This window comes from Gorilla gorilla, chromosome 7, assembly GCF_029281585.2.
Source record: "Gorilla gorilla gorilla isolate KB3781 chromosome 7, NHGRI_mGorGor1-v2.1_pri, whole genome shotgun sequence".
NCBI lineage: Eukaryota > Metazoa > Chordata > Mammalia > Primates > Hominidae > Gorilla > Gorilla gorilla.
The window spans coordinates 110,314,647-110,331,716 of record NC_073231.2 but is presented as its reverse complement, the minus strand read 5'-3'; the positions used below and the strand labels follow the sequence as shown (position 1 = coordinate 110,331,716).

The 17,070-nt window shown below is 36.0% G+C and overlaps 1 protein-coding gene across 2 annotated transcripts in view; it reads left to right on the top strand.

The window, feature by feature from the left end:
- LRP12 (LDL receptor related protein 12) overlaps positions 1-16,385 on the top strand; it is a 101,947-nt gene extending 85,562 nt beyond the window's left edge. For both annotated transcript variants that reach the window (XM_019032955.4, XM_004047420.5), the window contains 4 exons: positions 6,106-6,308; positions 7,555-8,659; positions 10,422-10,554; positions 14,088-16,385. In XM_019032955.4, the coding sequence (XP_018888500.3) occupies positions 6,106-6,308; positions 7,555-8,659; positions 10,422-10,554; positions 14,088-14,954 (2,308 nt within the window). In that variant the 3' untranslated portion in view covers positions 14,955-16,385. The remainder of the gene's footprint in view (positions 1-6,105; positions 6,309-7,554; positions 8,660-10,421; positions 10,555-14,087) is intronic.
- Positions 16,386-17,070: the final 685 nt, after the last annotated feature.

The following is a 17,070-nucleotide window of genomic DNA, read 5'->3' as shown; positions in this document are numbered from 1 at the left end:
CAAAAAAAGACAGGAGGCTAGATGTGGTGGCTCACGCCTGTAATCCCAGCACTTTGGGAGGCCGAGGCGGGCAGATCACTTGAGGTCAGGAGTTTGAGACCAGCCTGGCCAACATAGCGAAACCTCGTCTCTACTAAAAATACAAAAATTAGCTGGGCATGGTGGCACGCGCCTATAATCCTAGCTACTCAGGAGGCTGAGGCATGAGAACTGCTTGAACCCAGGAGGTGGAGGTTACAGAGCCAAGATCGTGCCACTGTGCTCCAGCCTAGGCAACAGAGTGAAACCCTGTCTCAAAAAAAAAAAAAAAAAAAGGAAAGGAGGAAAATGAGAACTCTGTCCCAAGTAGAAAGGTTGTAACACATCTAAAACAAAACTAATACAGAATGTCTAAAAACAAGGAGATGGGCCAGATGCTGTGGCTCGTGCCTGTAATCCTAGCATTTTGGAAGGCCAAGGTAGGCTCAGGAATTCGAGACCGGCCTGGGCAAGGTGGTGAAACCCTGTCTCTACAAAAAATACAAAAAACTAGCTGGGCATGATGGCACATTGCCTGTGGTCCCAGCTACTCAGGAGGCTGAGGTGGGAGGATTACCGGAGCCCAGGAGGTTGAGGCTGCAGTGAGCCATGAATGCACCACTGCACTCCAGCCTGGGTGGAAGAATGAGACTTTGTCTCAAAAATAAACAAAAACAAAACAAGGAGATAGAAAAGGTTAGTTTTGGAGCTACTCATCAAGAGAAAGCTAGTGTAGGAAGATTAACATCCATTGTAATTGAGCTTAAGGCACAAAATACTAGTAACAATTGGGGTATTCTACCAGGAAAATAAAACAGCAGTAAATTTCATGTACTTAATTACATAGCCTAAAATACATGCAAAGCAAAATGTGGAGAATTGCCCAGCAAATTTGACCAATCCACAGTTGCAGTGGGAGATTTTTAACACACCTTTAATACTTATTTCAACAAAGAATACACATTCTTTTCAAAGACATGTGGAACATTTATAAAAATTGATTGTTTCACATCACAAAGGAACTCTTAATACATTTCAAAGACTGTACATCATTCAGATTGTGTTTTATTACCACAGTGCAATTAAAATAAAAGAAAAAAATAAACCTGTGTGTTTAGAAATATATTCCTAAGTAACTCCTGAATTAAAGAGGAAAACACAATGGGACCAAATATTTTTTAAATAACCATAGTGAAAGTAATACATATTAAAACTGTTAGAATACATTGAAAGAATACTTAGAAAAGTTTACAACTTTAATGCATTGACTTAAAAATTAGAAAATAAATAAGCTCAGCATTTAACTCAAGAGTTAAGGAAAAGAATTAGAGGGTAAATTTTAAAGTAGCAGTGAAGACCAGGAAAATACGCAATAAAATTCAATAAAACAAAAAGCTGACTTTCTGAAAAACTCAGGAAAATAGATAAAACTCAAAGCAAAACTGAAGAAAAAGAGAAAATAAAAAGAGCGAAAGTGTCTATAGTTATAAACAAAATTTTTAATGTCAAGAGAATATAAGCAGTTTTATGTTAATACTTTTATACAAGTAGATGAATTGGATTATTTTTTAGAAAATTTATATTACTAAAATTGATTCAAGAAGAATTAGAAAACGGATGAAATCAGTAGCCATTGAAGAAATTGAATCAGCATTCAAATTAAGACTCTAGAACTAGTTTTATAGGCAAGTTTTACTAAATGAATAGAAAAGGAATTTCCTTAACCTGGTAAAGGGTGTCTGTTTAAAAATTTTCAAAAGCAAATTTAATGTCAGAGTTAATTTTAGCACCAAGGACCAAGACAAAAATGTGTGCTTTTACTGGTTATAGTAGAATTCTTAGTCAATGCAACAGTGCAACAGATAGAAATCAGTGATATAAAGAAAATAGGAAGGAAGAGAAAACTTTTATTTGCTAATTGTACGTTTGTTTTAAGCAGTCTAAAGCAAACTTAAAGATCACAGATAGGAAAAAATGTCTTTAAATTGTATGAAAGTACTGTGTACAGAGCTTTGTAGTAATAAATTTTACTATCAACATAAAATCAATTTCTAAGAAAATTTAAATGATCAAAAGTTTAAGAAACACTGATTAAACCAAAAAACATCAAGAAATTGAAACTCTCTCCTTGACTCAATATATTCTAAATAGCCACAGAGCACAAATATGTCAACAGTGCTTTTATTACACAAAGTACTATGAAGCATTTAAAAAACCAAAAAGTAATTTTACTTATTTAAAAATCCTAAATGAATTAGCAAACTAAAATAGGGTATACATGAACAGATATTTATTGTTTCTTATTCTAAGCAAGGTTTCTGCCTTCATGAATCTTTTTTTTTTTTTTTTTTTTTTTTTTTTGAGAGACACAGTCTCGCTTTGTCACCCAGGCTGGAGTGCAGTGGCGCCATCTCGGCTCACTGCAACCTTTGCCTCCCGGGTTCAAGCAGTTCTCCCGCCTCAGCCTCTTGAGTAGCTGGGATTACAGGTGTGTAAAAACTAAAACTCTGAAATGCTTAAAAAATAATTGAACATCTTAGGGATCTTTGGAAACACCAAGATATCTTAGAGAGGACACTAAATGCACTAAACATACAGCAAAAATAAAAAATTAGACTTCATCAAGACTAAAATTAAAAACCACACCCAACTAATTTTTGTATTTTTAGTAGAGATAGAGTTTCACCTTGTTGGCCAGGTTGGTCTCGAACTTCTGACCTCAGGTGATCCACCCACCTCAGCCTCCCAAAGTTCTGGGATTACGGCGTGAGCCACCTCTCCCAGCCTTTGCCTTCACGAATCTTAAATGTTTAGTGGACTAAAAGTTTATTAAGGGATTCCCTAGTTTGAATGGGACTGGACCTCCCATAAACAAGAGCTATTAAGTTTGGAAAAGATATTTGAAGGCTCTGGAGAGTAATAAAAAACTGGCAAAAACTGGAGAGTATTCCACCCCTGAAAGAAGGAACCACACTTCGTGAGATAGGCTTGTTTCCTACCAGTTCTCTGAAGATTCTTGCCAGTCTGTGCAACGTGGAGTGACTGGAACTCAAGCAGATCACCATGGTCTTGTCAGCTTGAGGTGTCAGGATGCAGTTGAGGATGGGACAGTAACTGGAAATTCATTAATAAGGTAACTCCTGGAAAGGAGAGAACCACAAACTGGAAAGTAACTGCATTTAAATTATTCTCGAATCCTTAGCTGACCCATGAATTGTGTGTGCTTAAAGAAGACTCCAAGGAACCTGCTGGAAAGTAACAGCGGGAAGGCTGAAGATTTCAGCTGCTGCACCCCACAGCAGAGGCATCATGTGGAGTTTGAATCCTGTCCATCACAGGGGAGACCGAGTATAGGGCTTCATAAATAAATGCCTTGAGATTTTTAATGAAACTCTGTGTGTCATACTTTACAAGTAAAGACAGTGTCCTTAAACTAAGAATTCCCCCTAAGACTAAGGGCAAAGCAGAAAGAAACTCACTTTAAACAAAGTGTAAAACCAAACCTCCTCAAGTTCATGGTCATCAGACTAATTTAACTGTGTGATAGAACAAAAATTAGTATCTTCTATGTTCTAGATAAATGTAAGAAAAAAAGAAGAATCTCATTTTCTACTTGAAAACACAAAAATTTATATAAATCTCAGCTATAAATGTAAAAACTAAAACTCTGAAATACTTAAAAAGTAGTTGAACATCGTTGAGATCTTTGGAAACACCAAGATATCTTAGGACAATAAATGCACTAAACACAAAGCAAAAATAACAAATTAGACTTAATCAAGACTAAAATTTAAAACTTCTGCTTATTAAAAGGTTCCATTAAGAAAATGAAAAGACAAACCATAGGCTGGAAGAAAATATTAGCAATACACATGTCTAACAAAGGACTTGAATCCATTTTTTTTTTTTTTTGAGGTGGAGTCTTGCTCTGTCGCCCAGGCTGGGGTGCAGTGGTGCGATCTTAGCTCACTACAACCTCCACCTCCCAAGTTCAAGCAATTCTCCTGCCTCAGCCTCCTGAGTAGCTGGGATTACAAGCATGCGCCACCACACCCAGCTAATTTTTGTATTTTCAGTAGAGACGGGGTTTTACCATTTTGGTTGGCCAGGCTGGTCTCGAACTGCTGACCTCAAGTGATCTGCCCACCTCAGCCTCCCAAAGTTCTAGGATTACAGGCGTGAGCCACCATGCCCGGCCAAGAATATAAAAGGGATTTTTATAACTTTTTTTTTTTAATGGGCAAAAGACATGAACAGATACTTCACAGAAGATATAAAAATGGCCAATAATCACATGAAAAGATGTTCAGCAAATATGTCTTCAGGGAAGTGTACATAAAACCACAATAAGAAATCCCACCCATCAGTGACTAAAATGAAAAAGACTGACCACACTGACTATTGGAGAGAAAGAAGGTGGATGTAGGTGGATATGACATGTCTTACATAACATACATGCCCCCGAATAAGCTCATGTTTATAATATATAGAGTTCTTAAGAAATATTAGTGAATAAAGGAGGCAATTTGGAAAACAAGGCAATTTGGAGTAAAAGAAATAGAAATAACCCGTAAATTGGAAAAGCATTTCAATCTCAGTAAATAAAGACATGCTAAATAGAAGTGATAAATCTCTTTTGTCTACCTAATTGGCAAAACATTTTTAAAAATAGAATATGTCATTTTGCTAAACGTGTGGGGTATATGGTACTTTGGTACATACTTGGTAGAACTGTAAATTCGTATAGACATGTTTTTCCAGTGTCTGTCAGATTTAAAGAGGAATTATTCTTCTGACCTAGCAATACTAGTTCTAGAATAGTTTGTCCTAGAGAAATTCTTGTTCTTGTAAGAGAGATATGTACATGTATAAGGGTTTTGTTTTGTTTTGTTTTGTTTTGTTTGAGACGGAGTCTCACTCTGTCGCCCAGGTTGGAGTGCAGTGGCACAGTCTCGGCTTACTGCAAACTCTGTCTCCCAGGTTCAAGAGATTCTCCTGCCTCAGCCTCCCGAGTAGCTGGGATTACAGGCACATACCATCATGCCCGGCTAATTTTTGTATTCTTAGTAGAGACGGGGTTTCACCATGGCCAGGCTGGTCTCAAACTCCTGACTTCGTGATCCGCCTACCTCAGTGTCCCAAAGTGCTGGGATTACAGGCATGAGCCACCATGCCCGGCCAGGAGTTTTTAAAGCATAGTTCATAATAGTGCAAACCTGGAAACAATCAAATTGTCTATCAGCTTTTGTTAGTTATTCAGAATATTTGAAGAAGAAACATTCTGGTATAATAATCCCTGGGTAATTAACTTTATTATCACTTAGTTTAAGGCAAAGGCAAGAATATAAAGTCAGATCTTTACTTTTTGGTGAGGCATGTTCAGATATTGTAAAACTGTATTTTGGTTTCTCTTTTTTCATAAGCAGTGGCTAATTTTCTATGTGCATTTATTTATTTGATCTTTTTGGCCTATACTTATGCCCACATTTTATTAACTACAAGATAGTATTTGGCTATAAAGTGATTTATGTAAAAACGTATTCCCAAACTCAGGGACTTTTCACCAAAAACATTTTTCGTGTGTTCCTTTTTCAGTCTTTTACCTTGCTCAGATTTGTGCTAATTACTCTCCTAAGAATGTCAGCTGCAAACTTTTCATTAAGCAAGTATTAATCTAAGAGAAGGCTGAGTTTCTCTGTGTTTACTTCAGTTCATCAGATTGGGGGGAGGTGATTCTGGTTGGAACACAGAACAGTTTAGGATGTTCTGAGTTAGAAGTGGTCTTTCCCAACCATACACACAGAGAAGAAAAAGAAAAGGTGCCAACTGTCACCTGTTTTTTAACATTATTTTGGAACCTGGCATTACTTGTGAAGAAATATTTTTCTACAATCTGGGGAAGAAATGAAAATATGAGGAACATAGAATTAGTATTATTATTTGCGAATGATATGGTTGTATGCCTAGAAAACCCAGGAGAATCAGTCAGTATATGGAGGCTTAAAATAATATCCTCAGTTACATTGTAATACGATTTTTTTTTCCAAAATTGACTTTTTAATAGACATTTCTGATTTTTTTTTTCAGTTTTCAGGATTTTGATATTCAAGGATCCAGAAGGTGCAATTTGGACTGGTTGACAATAGAAACATACAAGAATATTGAAAGTTACAGAGCTTGTGGTTCCACAATTCCACCTCCGTATATCTCTTCACAAGACCACATCTGGATTAGGTTTCATTCGGATGACAACATCTCTAGAAAGGGTTTCAGACTGGCATATTTTTCAGGTGTGTTTTTAAATAAGAAAGATATTGAACTGAATTTTATGGTATTAACTGCTCTGTCACTTCGGAGCTAATCTTCTAAGTAGTGTTCATTTAATTAGGAGTCGGCCCTTGAGGCAGCTGAGATTGAGGATTAGAAGCTAAAGTTAGATGCCCTAAAGCTGGGTCTCCCAAAAGGTGTTTTGTATAATTCTAACAAAATGATTAACTTCATATACTAAGGTTAATTTTCTTTTTAAACATGTTAAATACATTTATTCTAAGAATAGCCTTTTGTCCCTCAAGTGCTTACTCATATCCAGAAAGTTACTTCAGAATGTATTTTTGTGGTAATTGTCATTGTTTTTATACCTCCAGAGAAAAGACCTAACAGATTTCACCTTCATAGTTTATAGTCTCAGAAAAAAAGACATCTTTTATTTTCTTAAACTGTGTCTACAAAGCGTGACCAGATCCTACAAATGTGAATAATTCAGAATTAGTCCTCTCTTTTAGATCAAAATGCAAGATCTTCATGGAATAATAATAAGTATTTAACAAGTTGAATTGTTGAGTAAGCATGACAGTACTAATTTGTCATTAGAACCCAACCTGTTAAATCATTCTATTTATAAAGATACATACACACATATGTTGGTTGCAGCACTATTCTCAATAGCAAAGAGATGGAATCAAACCAAATGCCCATCAATTATAGACTGGGTAAAGAAAATGTTGGTACATATACACCATGGATACTATGCAGCCATAAAAAGGAACGAGATCATGTCCTTTGCTGGAAGCTGGATGGATGGATGAAGCTGGAAGCCATTATCCTCAGCAAAATAACAAAGGAACAGAAAACCAAACACTGCATGTTCTCACTTATAAGTGGGACCTGAACAATGAGAACACATGGACACAGGCCCCACATTTATTGTGGCCTTTCTAGGGAGGGTGGGGTGGGAGGGAGAGCATTAGGGAAAAGACCTAATGCATACTGGACTTAATACCTAGGTGATGGATTGATGGGTGCAGCAAACCACCATGGCACATGTTTACTCATGTAACAAACCTGCACATCCTGCACATGTACCCTGGAACTTAAAAATAAAATTAAAATATTAAAAAACCAACCTGTTTTTTAAAACTTCTAGCACTTGGGCTTTATGAACATTTATTATAAAAATATCACTTGCTGTTTTATGTCTTTTAAAGATTATAATTTTTCTCCTTCTCTTTCCATCTCTTTCTACTCACATCTTCACAGGGAAATCTGAGGAACCAAATTGTGCTTGTGATCAGTTTCGTTGTGGTAATGGAAAGTGTATACCAGAAGCCTGGAAATGTAATAACATGGATGAATGTGGAGATAGTTCCGATGAAGAGATCTGTGCCAAAGAAGCTAATCCTCCAACTGCTGCTGCTTTTCAACCCTGTGCTTACAACCAGTTCCAGTGTTTATCCCGTTTTACCAAAGTTTACACTTGCCTCCCCGAATCTTTAAAATGTGATGGGAACATTGACTGCCTTGACCTAGGAGATGAGATAGACTGTGATGTGCCAACATGTGGGCAATGGCTAAAATATTTTTATGGTACTTTTAATTCTCCCAATTATCCAGACTTTTATCCTCCTGGAAGCAATTGCACCTGGTTAATAGACACTGGTGATCACCGTAAAGTCATTTTACGCTTCACTGACTTTAAACTTGATGGTACTGGTTATGGTGATTATGTCAAAATATATGATGGATTAGAGGAGAATCCACACAAGCTTTTGCGTGTGTTGACAGCTTTTGATTCTCATGCACCTCTTACAGTTGTTTCTTCTTCTGGACAGATAAGGGTACATTTTTGTGCTGATAAAGTGAATGCTGCGAGGGGATTTAATGCTACTTACCAAGTAGATGGGTTCTGTTTGCCATGGGAAATACCCTGTGGAGGTAACTGGGGGTGTTATACTGAGCAGCAGCGTTGTGATGGGTATTGGCATTGCCCAAATGGAAGGGATGAAATCAATTGTACCATGTGCCAGAAGGAAGAATTTCCATGTTCCCGAAATGGTGTCTGTTATCCTCGTTCTGATCGCTGCAACTACCAGAATCATTGCCCAAATGGCTCAGATGAAAAAAACTGCTTTTTTTGCCAACCAGGAAATTTCCATTGTAAAAACAATCGTTGTGTGTTTGAAAGTTGGGTGTGTGATTCTCAAGATGACTGTGGTGATGGCAGCGATGAAGAAAATTGCCCAGTAATCGTGCCTACAAGAGTCATCACTGCTGCCGTCATAGGGAGCCTCATCTGTGGCCTGTTACTCGTCATAGCATTGGGATGTACTTGCAAGCTTTATTCTCTGAGAATGTTTGAAAGAAGGTCAGTATCAAGACAGAACTATTGGGCCTCAGTAAAAGCAGGCCCAAGTGTTTGCAACAAGTTCTTTGATGATTAGCAATGTATTTTTGTTTTATATTAGTTTAGAAAATGGATAAAGATTGTTGATGATGTATAAAATTAGCGTGAAAAGCCCAAGACTCAAAAGGCCAGACACATTACAAACTAAATATTTAGAGTTATGAGAAAAAGCCCATCTATTTACCAGCTCCTGTTTTCAGATTAATCTGTTTTATAGGAATATTGTAAGCTGCAGCTCTCAGTTTTAGTGTTTTAACCTGTATTTTTCTAAATACAAATTCAAAAATTCCAGATATGCTATATGCTATGTTCAAAGCATACAGGTAAATAGAAAAATGAATAAGGCGTAATATCACAAGCAGTTTACAGTTAGGAGGAAGGAATTGGGGCATGGAATAAGATGACAAAAGTGTAATACTGTAAAGAGCTATGAAACAAAATGGTATAAAGTCAAAAATACCTAATCTAATGAGGGAGAGAGGCAGAAAGGCTTTAATTGGAGGGGTGCCACTTGAAATGTATGAGTAGAAGAATATAGATAGGGGAAAAGGTGTTGTTAAAGCAATAACCTGGGAAAATATATAGAAGTAGGAATGTCCAGCATTGCTCATAAAGTAAGCACATGATTCAGTTTATCTGGAGCCCAGGATGCGTATGAAGGGCTAACAGGAGATACGATTGGAACACAAGACTAATGTCCTGTTGTAGAGTTAAGTGACAACAGCACTTCAGAGTTCTCAGTTTAGTAAGAAATGGTTAACTGTTAAAGGGTGACCTTCAGAGTGAGTAGTTTTCAGTTTGATGCAGGATAAATGGGACCTGGCAGAAGTTAATGGCAGAGATGTCCCTGTGGAGACAATGACCTTCAGTCCCAGGAGAATTACAAATAATAGATTTAACAACTTTTTACATAACAGATGGCTAATAGATGGCACACAGATGCACAGTATCGTAATAACCATTACTGCATCTTTTCTTTTTTTTCCTTTTTTTTTTTTTTGTTGTTTGTTTGGAGACGGGAGTCTTGCTCTGTCACCCGGGCTGGAGTGCACTGGTGCGATCTCAGCTCACTGCACTCCATCTCCCAGGTTCAAGCGATTCTCCTGCCTCAGCCTCCCAAGTAGCTGGGATTACAGGCACCCGCCACCACGCCTGGCTAATTTTTTGTATTTTTAGTAGAGACAGGGTTTCACTCTGTTGGCCAGGCTGGTCCCAAACTACTGACCTCGTGATCCACCCGCCTTGGCCTCCCAAACTGCTGGGATTACAGGTGTGAGCCACGGCGCCCGACCACTGCATCTTTGGCCAAGTGTAAATGGCCAGAAGACTTTTTACCACATTGCAACAAAAGAGCACAATGAAGAGTCAAAGATCCCAGCTGGGCGCAGTGGCTTCAACATATATTCAGTAAATACAGTATTCTTAGGAGTTTTTAAATCTTGTATTATTTCTCCCTTTACCTTTTACAGGGATTTTCATTTATTAAAACTCAGTGATCTAGGCTTCTACTAGCATAAAGCCCTATGAAGACAGACTGCCTGCGTCAGCTTTGTATTCCCAGTGTAGGGATAATACATATATTCAGTAAATGTTTGTCAAATGACTAAGCTTTAAAATGATCAAATATGCCAAGATTCAGATTGTTTTAATTACTGATAATAGAAAATTGTTCTTTTTCTTCGCTCCCCCTTTTAATCTTTTTTCTTTCCATCTACTCTCAAAGATCATTTGAAACACAGTTGTCAAGAGTGGAAGCAGAATTGTTAAGAAGAGAAGCTCCTCCCTCGTATGGACAATTGATTGCTCAGGGTTTAATTCCACCAGTTGAAGATTTTCCTGTTTGTTCACCTAATCAGGTATATTGCAATGTGTAATTTCTATTACATTTCCTCTTAAAATGAAATCTGCACCTGTGTATATGATAAAGCAAAGACCCTTGACTGTCAGAATTTTTGCAATCAAGGATTTAAATGTATGGAAGATTTGAAGTCATAGTTTTCATTATAGTTTAACACTACAAACTACAAAAGTATATTTTTCATTCCTCTGATTTGGTTGTGTGATTCTTAAGCATTTTACTGTTTAGGATAATTTAGTGCATTATAATTCAAAAGTATTAAGCTTGGCAAATTATTTTTTACTTGACCTGAACATCTACAAGATTTAAGAATGAACACTAAAATTAATATGCTAGCAATATAACATGCTAGATTAACCACTTATAAGTAAAAGTAATTAAAATGAAGTTAACATTTCTACCTCAGGAAAAACATCTTCAAGCTGGATTTTATAGTGTTTAACAATTTATAGCATTTTGTTTATATAGTAATTCATTATATGTTTCTGAATTCTTTCAATTTCTCAGCAATTAAAAAAATTTTTCTCGTAGTGCTTAAAAATGTGCCCGTGTTCATTTTAGGCATAAGGATTTATTCATTTAAATTGTAAATTCATTCAGAAACATTTATAAAAATTGTTGTTTCCAGTATTAAAACTGGTAAACATTGTTTTCCCAGTAATATAATTATTTTCAAAATAGAATACCATTTCCTTTTTGGTAAATGTGAGTTCTGATTACAGTCTATCACCTTATTGGAGTATTTTAGGAAATCTTTGGTGAGAATTTGTAGTTTCAAAACATTTCTCCATATGTAATTTCCTAAGTAAATCATTCAGAAGTTCCATTGGTTGGAATTTTGTGTGCAAAGTAGGAAAAACCTAAGTTGTGGCTTCTTTACATCAGCCCTGCTATGAGGAAAGTTTTTTTTTAGGTAAGAATCAGATCACGGTTAATTTTACACACCTACTTCATTCTCTACCACCCACCACGCCTAAACCCCATAAAGTTAGAGAGAACACAGTTCACACAAGATTGTCTTCACTCTTAACACCAATTGCAAATTCAAGGAGTTCCCCAAATCCCCTTCAGGTTTGATAATTTACTAGGAACACTCAAAAAACTCATTGAAAGCAGCTCACTTGCTATTACAGTTTATTACAGGGAGAGGATTCAGACACAGATTAACCAAGGGAAAAGATGCATAGGACAAAGTTCAGAAGGGTACCAAACATGGACCTTCCAGTCGTCCTTTCCCCATACAGGCAGGAGGGCATTACTGTGTGAACACAGATATGTGACAATATGCATGGAGTGTTACCAATCAGGAAAGCTCACCCAGGCCTCGGGTGTCCGGAGTTTGTACTGGAGCACTAGCACATAGGCAGGATTAATTGCACATGTGGCCAATCCCAGTTTCTAGCCTTATCCAGAGATTGACTGACCCAAAGCCCTCACGCTACATGACACTGTTGGTGTGGTTCAGAGCTTCCACTCTAAATCAGTTTTACTATCTGGCTGGTCCAAGGCCCCTAGGCAAAGAGACTGCTTTCAGACATGACAGTGGAAGGGCTTGGAGATGATGTACCAAAAGCCAAGGACAGAGGCTTTGGGTGAGGTTAAATTCTTTATTACCTCACACTACCCCAGTTTCTCAGGTTATATTTACCCTCGTGGGAGAATTCTACTTCAACATTTTAGAATAAAATATGTTTATGGGTGGTAAGTTAGATTGTATTCATTTAATGAGATTAAAAACTCTCAAGTTTGAAGCTTTTGGTAACAAATTACCAAATTTTATAGCAGATTTTGGAAAAAATAAGTAATGATGTAATTCACCATCTCACTCAAAGGAGAAACGCTTTTTGAGGAATGCTTTCTCCTTCATAAACTGAAGAAGTATATGAAATTATTCCTAGAACATTCATGAGATCCCCTCATAAAATATAATGTTAGATTGCCAATCCTAATTAACTGACTTTTAACTAAATAGAGAGTTTCACCTCAGTATGACAAACCAAATGTTAAAGTCAGCAATAAAGTATGTTGATTGATCTTGATGGCTAATAGCAGCACAACAGAGAAGGATAACAGAAGAGCCTTTTGTTCATTGCTGGACATAATAGCATAGTGCTCAACATGAAGCCTTAAAACTTGCATGCTCACTGTTGAGGAGCAGATCTGTGGAGAAGTTCATTAGAAATGTGAACCACTTTTTCTTTTTCTTTTTTTTTTTAATTTGTAGTTAGGTACTTCTTAATTGGTGAAAACTCTTACTCATCTGTATAGCAAATCTATGTGTGCTGATATCCAAATTTCTTATTGACAATCTGTGCCTTACTAATGTTAGACTATGAAATGTTCCTATGATAGTAGCTTCTTAACTTATCATAAATTATGTTCATGGCACTATGGAAAGGCCTATATGGAAAGCATAAATAAATGCAATACCAGTCACAAAGAGATACAGAACATAAGAGGACATCTTCCTTATTTTCTACCTTCTTTCTTCTGTGAGGGGAAAGGGAAGAGGTGTGAGTTTTGGCAGGAGACGGTATCATCAACTGAAGGAGAGTATATCAACTTAAGATTGTTTCCTGGAAATATAATTTTTAAATACTAAATGCCAGGTTGGTGAAAGCTGTTTCAAGTTTGAATACTTCTTTTTATAACCACTAGATGGAGCTTAAAGACTATCTTATATAATGCTATATGCTTTTAAAAATAAACTCTAAACTCGTTCATCTAGAAAAAAGAATAGATTTTTTATTCAGTTGGGCAACCTTTCATATACACTAATTACAGCTAACTAGTTTTCAAAGAATGATATATTTATACTTAATACTAGACTATAGAAAATAAAACTTTAAAGATTGAGAAGGAATCTAAATGTCTGGATACCATTGAGTAATGATATAAACAGGTTCTTTTGTTGTTTCTTGTTGCCTTCTGTGCTGTATTACAAATATAATTCCTTTATTTGTGACAATATAATTAAATCCTCAGTATCCATTCAGCAAATGCTTGAGAACCAACTCTGTGAAATACAATTTTCACATGTTTTGGAAAAGTTAAGCCTTGTAAATTAAATCTAATTTGTTCTTTAAAAAAAAAAAAAGATAAAAGGCCTCGTTTTCACAAACTCATTTTGGTCACTTCGTCAATTATGTAGAGATTCTCCTATGTTCCTAGTTACAGAAGTATCAATTTTATTTTCTAGCTTTGGTACACTTTTCATGTTGGATTACGATGTGAGATTTTGAAACAACTGTTATAATTGACATTAAATATCATTTTTAAGTTGCATATATAAAATGGAATATCAAGAAAAGTTTAAACAAACAATGATTCAAGTTAGATTAGTAGATTAGATTCTGTAGTAGGATGAACCCACATAGGTAAGAGAATTTAATTTTTCCTTCTTAGACCCAAAAGCAACAATGAGTAACAGAATTTTTAACCACAACACATTCTTAATAGAAGGGTGTTTTTTTTTTTTTTATCTTAGTACCTTGTTGTTAACTATCTTAAGATCTTTTCTTATTTTTGTAGGCTTCTGTTTTGGAAAATCTGAGGCTAGCGGTACGATCTCAGCTTGGATTTACTTCAGTCAGGCTTCCTATGGCAGGCAGATCAAGCAACATTTGGAACCGTATTTTTAATTTTGCAAGATCACGTCATTCTGGGTCATTGGCTTTGGTCTCAGCAGATGGAGATGAGGTTGTCCCTAGTCAGAGTACCAGTAGAGAACCTGAGAGAAATCATACTCACAGAAGTTTGTTTTCCGTGGAGTCTGATGACACAGACACAGAAAATGAGAGAAGAGATATGGCAGGAGCATCTGGTGGGGTTGCAGCTCCTTTGCCTCAAAAAGTCCCTCCCACAACGGCAGTAGAAGCGACAGTAGGAGCATGTGCAAGTTCCTCAACTCAGAGTACCCGAAGTGGTCATGCAGATAATGGAAGGGATGTGACAAGTGTGGAACCCCCAAGTGTGAGTCCAGCACGTCACCAGCTTACAAGTGCACTCAGTCGTATGACTCAGGGGCTACGCTGGGTACGTTTTACATTAGGACGATCAAGTTCCGTAAGTCAGAACCAGAGTCCTTTGAGACAACTTGATAATGGGGTAAGTGGAAGAGAAGATGATGATGATGTTGAAATGCTAATTCCAATTTCTGATGGATCTTCAGACTTTGATGTGAATGACTGCTCCAGACCTCTTCTTGATCTTGCCTCAGATCAAGGACAAGGGCTTAGACAACCATATAATGCAACAAATCCTGGAGTAAGGCCAAGTAATCGAGATGGCCCCTGTGAGCGTTGTGGTATTGTCCACACTGCCCAGATACCAGACACTTGCTTAGAAGTAACACTGAAAAACGAAACGAGTGATGATGAGGCTTTGTTACTTTGTTAGGTACGAATCACATAAGGGAGATTGTATACAAGTTGGAGCAATATCCATTTATTATTTTGTAACTTTACAGTTAAACTAGTTTTAGTTTAAAAAGAAAAAATGCAGGGTGATTTCTTATTATATGTTAGCCTGCATGGTTAAATTCGACAACTTGTAACTCTATGAACTTAGAGTTTACTATTTTAGCAGCTAAAAATGCATTACATATTCATATTGTTCAATAATGTCCTTTCATTTGTTTCTGATTGTTTTCATCCTGATACTGTAGTTCACTGTAGAAATGTGGCTGCTGAAACTCATTTGATTGTCATTTTTATCTATCCTATGTTAAATGGTTTGTTTGTACAAAATAATACCTTATTTTAATTGAAACGTTTATGCTTTTGCCAACACATCTTGTAACTTAATATACTAGATGTTAAGGTTGTTAATGTACAAAAAAAAACACCCTTATACTCACCTGCGTTTTCATTTGTTTGACATTTGTCTATTATTGGATTTCATTATCATATGAACTTGTCAACGGGAAACTGTCTAAAAATGTTTCTCTTACGTTTAACATACAATCATCTGAAATTTGGGCAGAGTTCGATAAATTACTGGCAAAAACAAAACTCTTTTATAAAGATTTTCTAATGTTGACTTTAATACTCTAACATGGTACAAACCAAATGGTAAAATCCCAAGTCATTTCTTTTTTCATCTCTATTTAGCAACAGAATTAAGTGGATGAAGATATTCTACTATGCATTAAATCTTGAACTTTATAAAACATGTACAAAAATTGTACAAGATAAGTTCCACCTGGTAATGTCTTTCCCTAATACAGGGTTGCGCTTGCATTGGACCCTAGGGATTTGCACTAAAATTATATCAAGGTCTCAGATGAGCTCAGTGCACAAGCACTATCACTTTAAATACTATTATTTGCTACCACAGCGACTATATATTTCCATAGCTTTTGGCTGGGGGTGGGGGACATTTTTATTACAACTTGAAATTGCTTTGCTGGTTTCATATTTATTTGTTGTATTTAAAAAATACATTGTTATAAGAGTGATTTTTTTCAATATATTTTATTCCTGGGGGGGATCATGCTACACTCTCAAAAGAAAATTAAGAAATCATTCAGATCATCCCCCCTTTTTAAGTAGTGTGAATTGCAAAACCCAACATATTTTTTTTACTGTCAATTGCAGTTTATTTATTCTTTAGCTGTCTGTTTTAGTAGTTTAATGATTATGAAAAATGTATCTGTGTGTGATTTGCTATTTATTAAATTTTAAGTATTTGCTGAATGTCATTTTAAAGCATGTTTGAAGTCTTGTGTATTTGTCTGTGTTAATGCTGTCAGGAGGAACTGACTAAGATGTTTTAATATGTATCAAAAATTAAAATGATTTTTTTTATTGCCTTGAGGTACTTTTTAAATCAAAGTTGTTCTTTATTTGTTGAATTTTGGTGCATATACAAATTCAGGCCATAAAATATGCAATATATCTAGAATAAAAATGATTAGAAGGAGATCATTCCTTAACTACTTTATAGTAAAGTAGTAGCTTTTACCAGTACTCGAGGGTAAAATTTTCTAAGGACTTGAATATTATTTTGCTTGAGATTGCCCTTCAATTGATGTATCTCACAAGATAAGAGAGTTTAATTGATTAAACTGCCTTTTAATTGACGTATCTCACAAGATGCAGTAACACAATCAGTTCTCTTTTTAAATTGTTTTCACATACGTTTTAGACCCTTATAGTATATTCTACTGGCAGAATTTGGGTTACCAAATAATCTTTTACGCCCTAGTACTAATATACTATCAAGTACAAGGGTTTTGGTTTTCTAGCATATGTTTTAATTTATTATTTTAATTAACTAATACATCGTCCTGGTTCAAACAGTAAAATGTAAATTCCTCTTCTGTCCCAACACCCATCTTTTAGTTCACTTGAAAGAGACACATATCAGTACCAGATTCTTGTATATCTCTCTAGAAATAACCATATATGTACATAGGCATATCAGTACCATATATAGTAATGCAGATTGTAACATAACTATGCATACATTTTCTGTACCTTTTCTCAAAGGGAAATAATACATCATTAGAGTT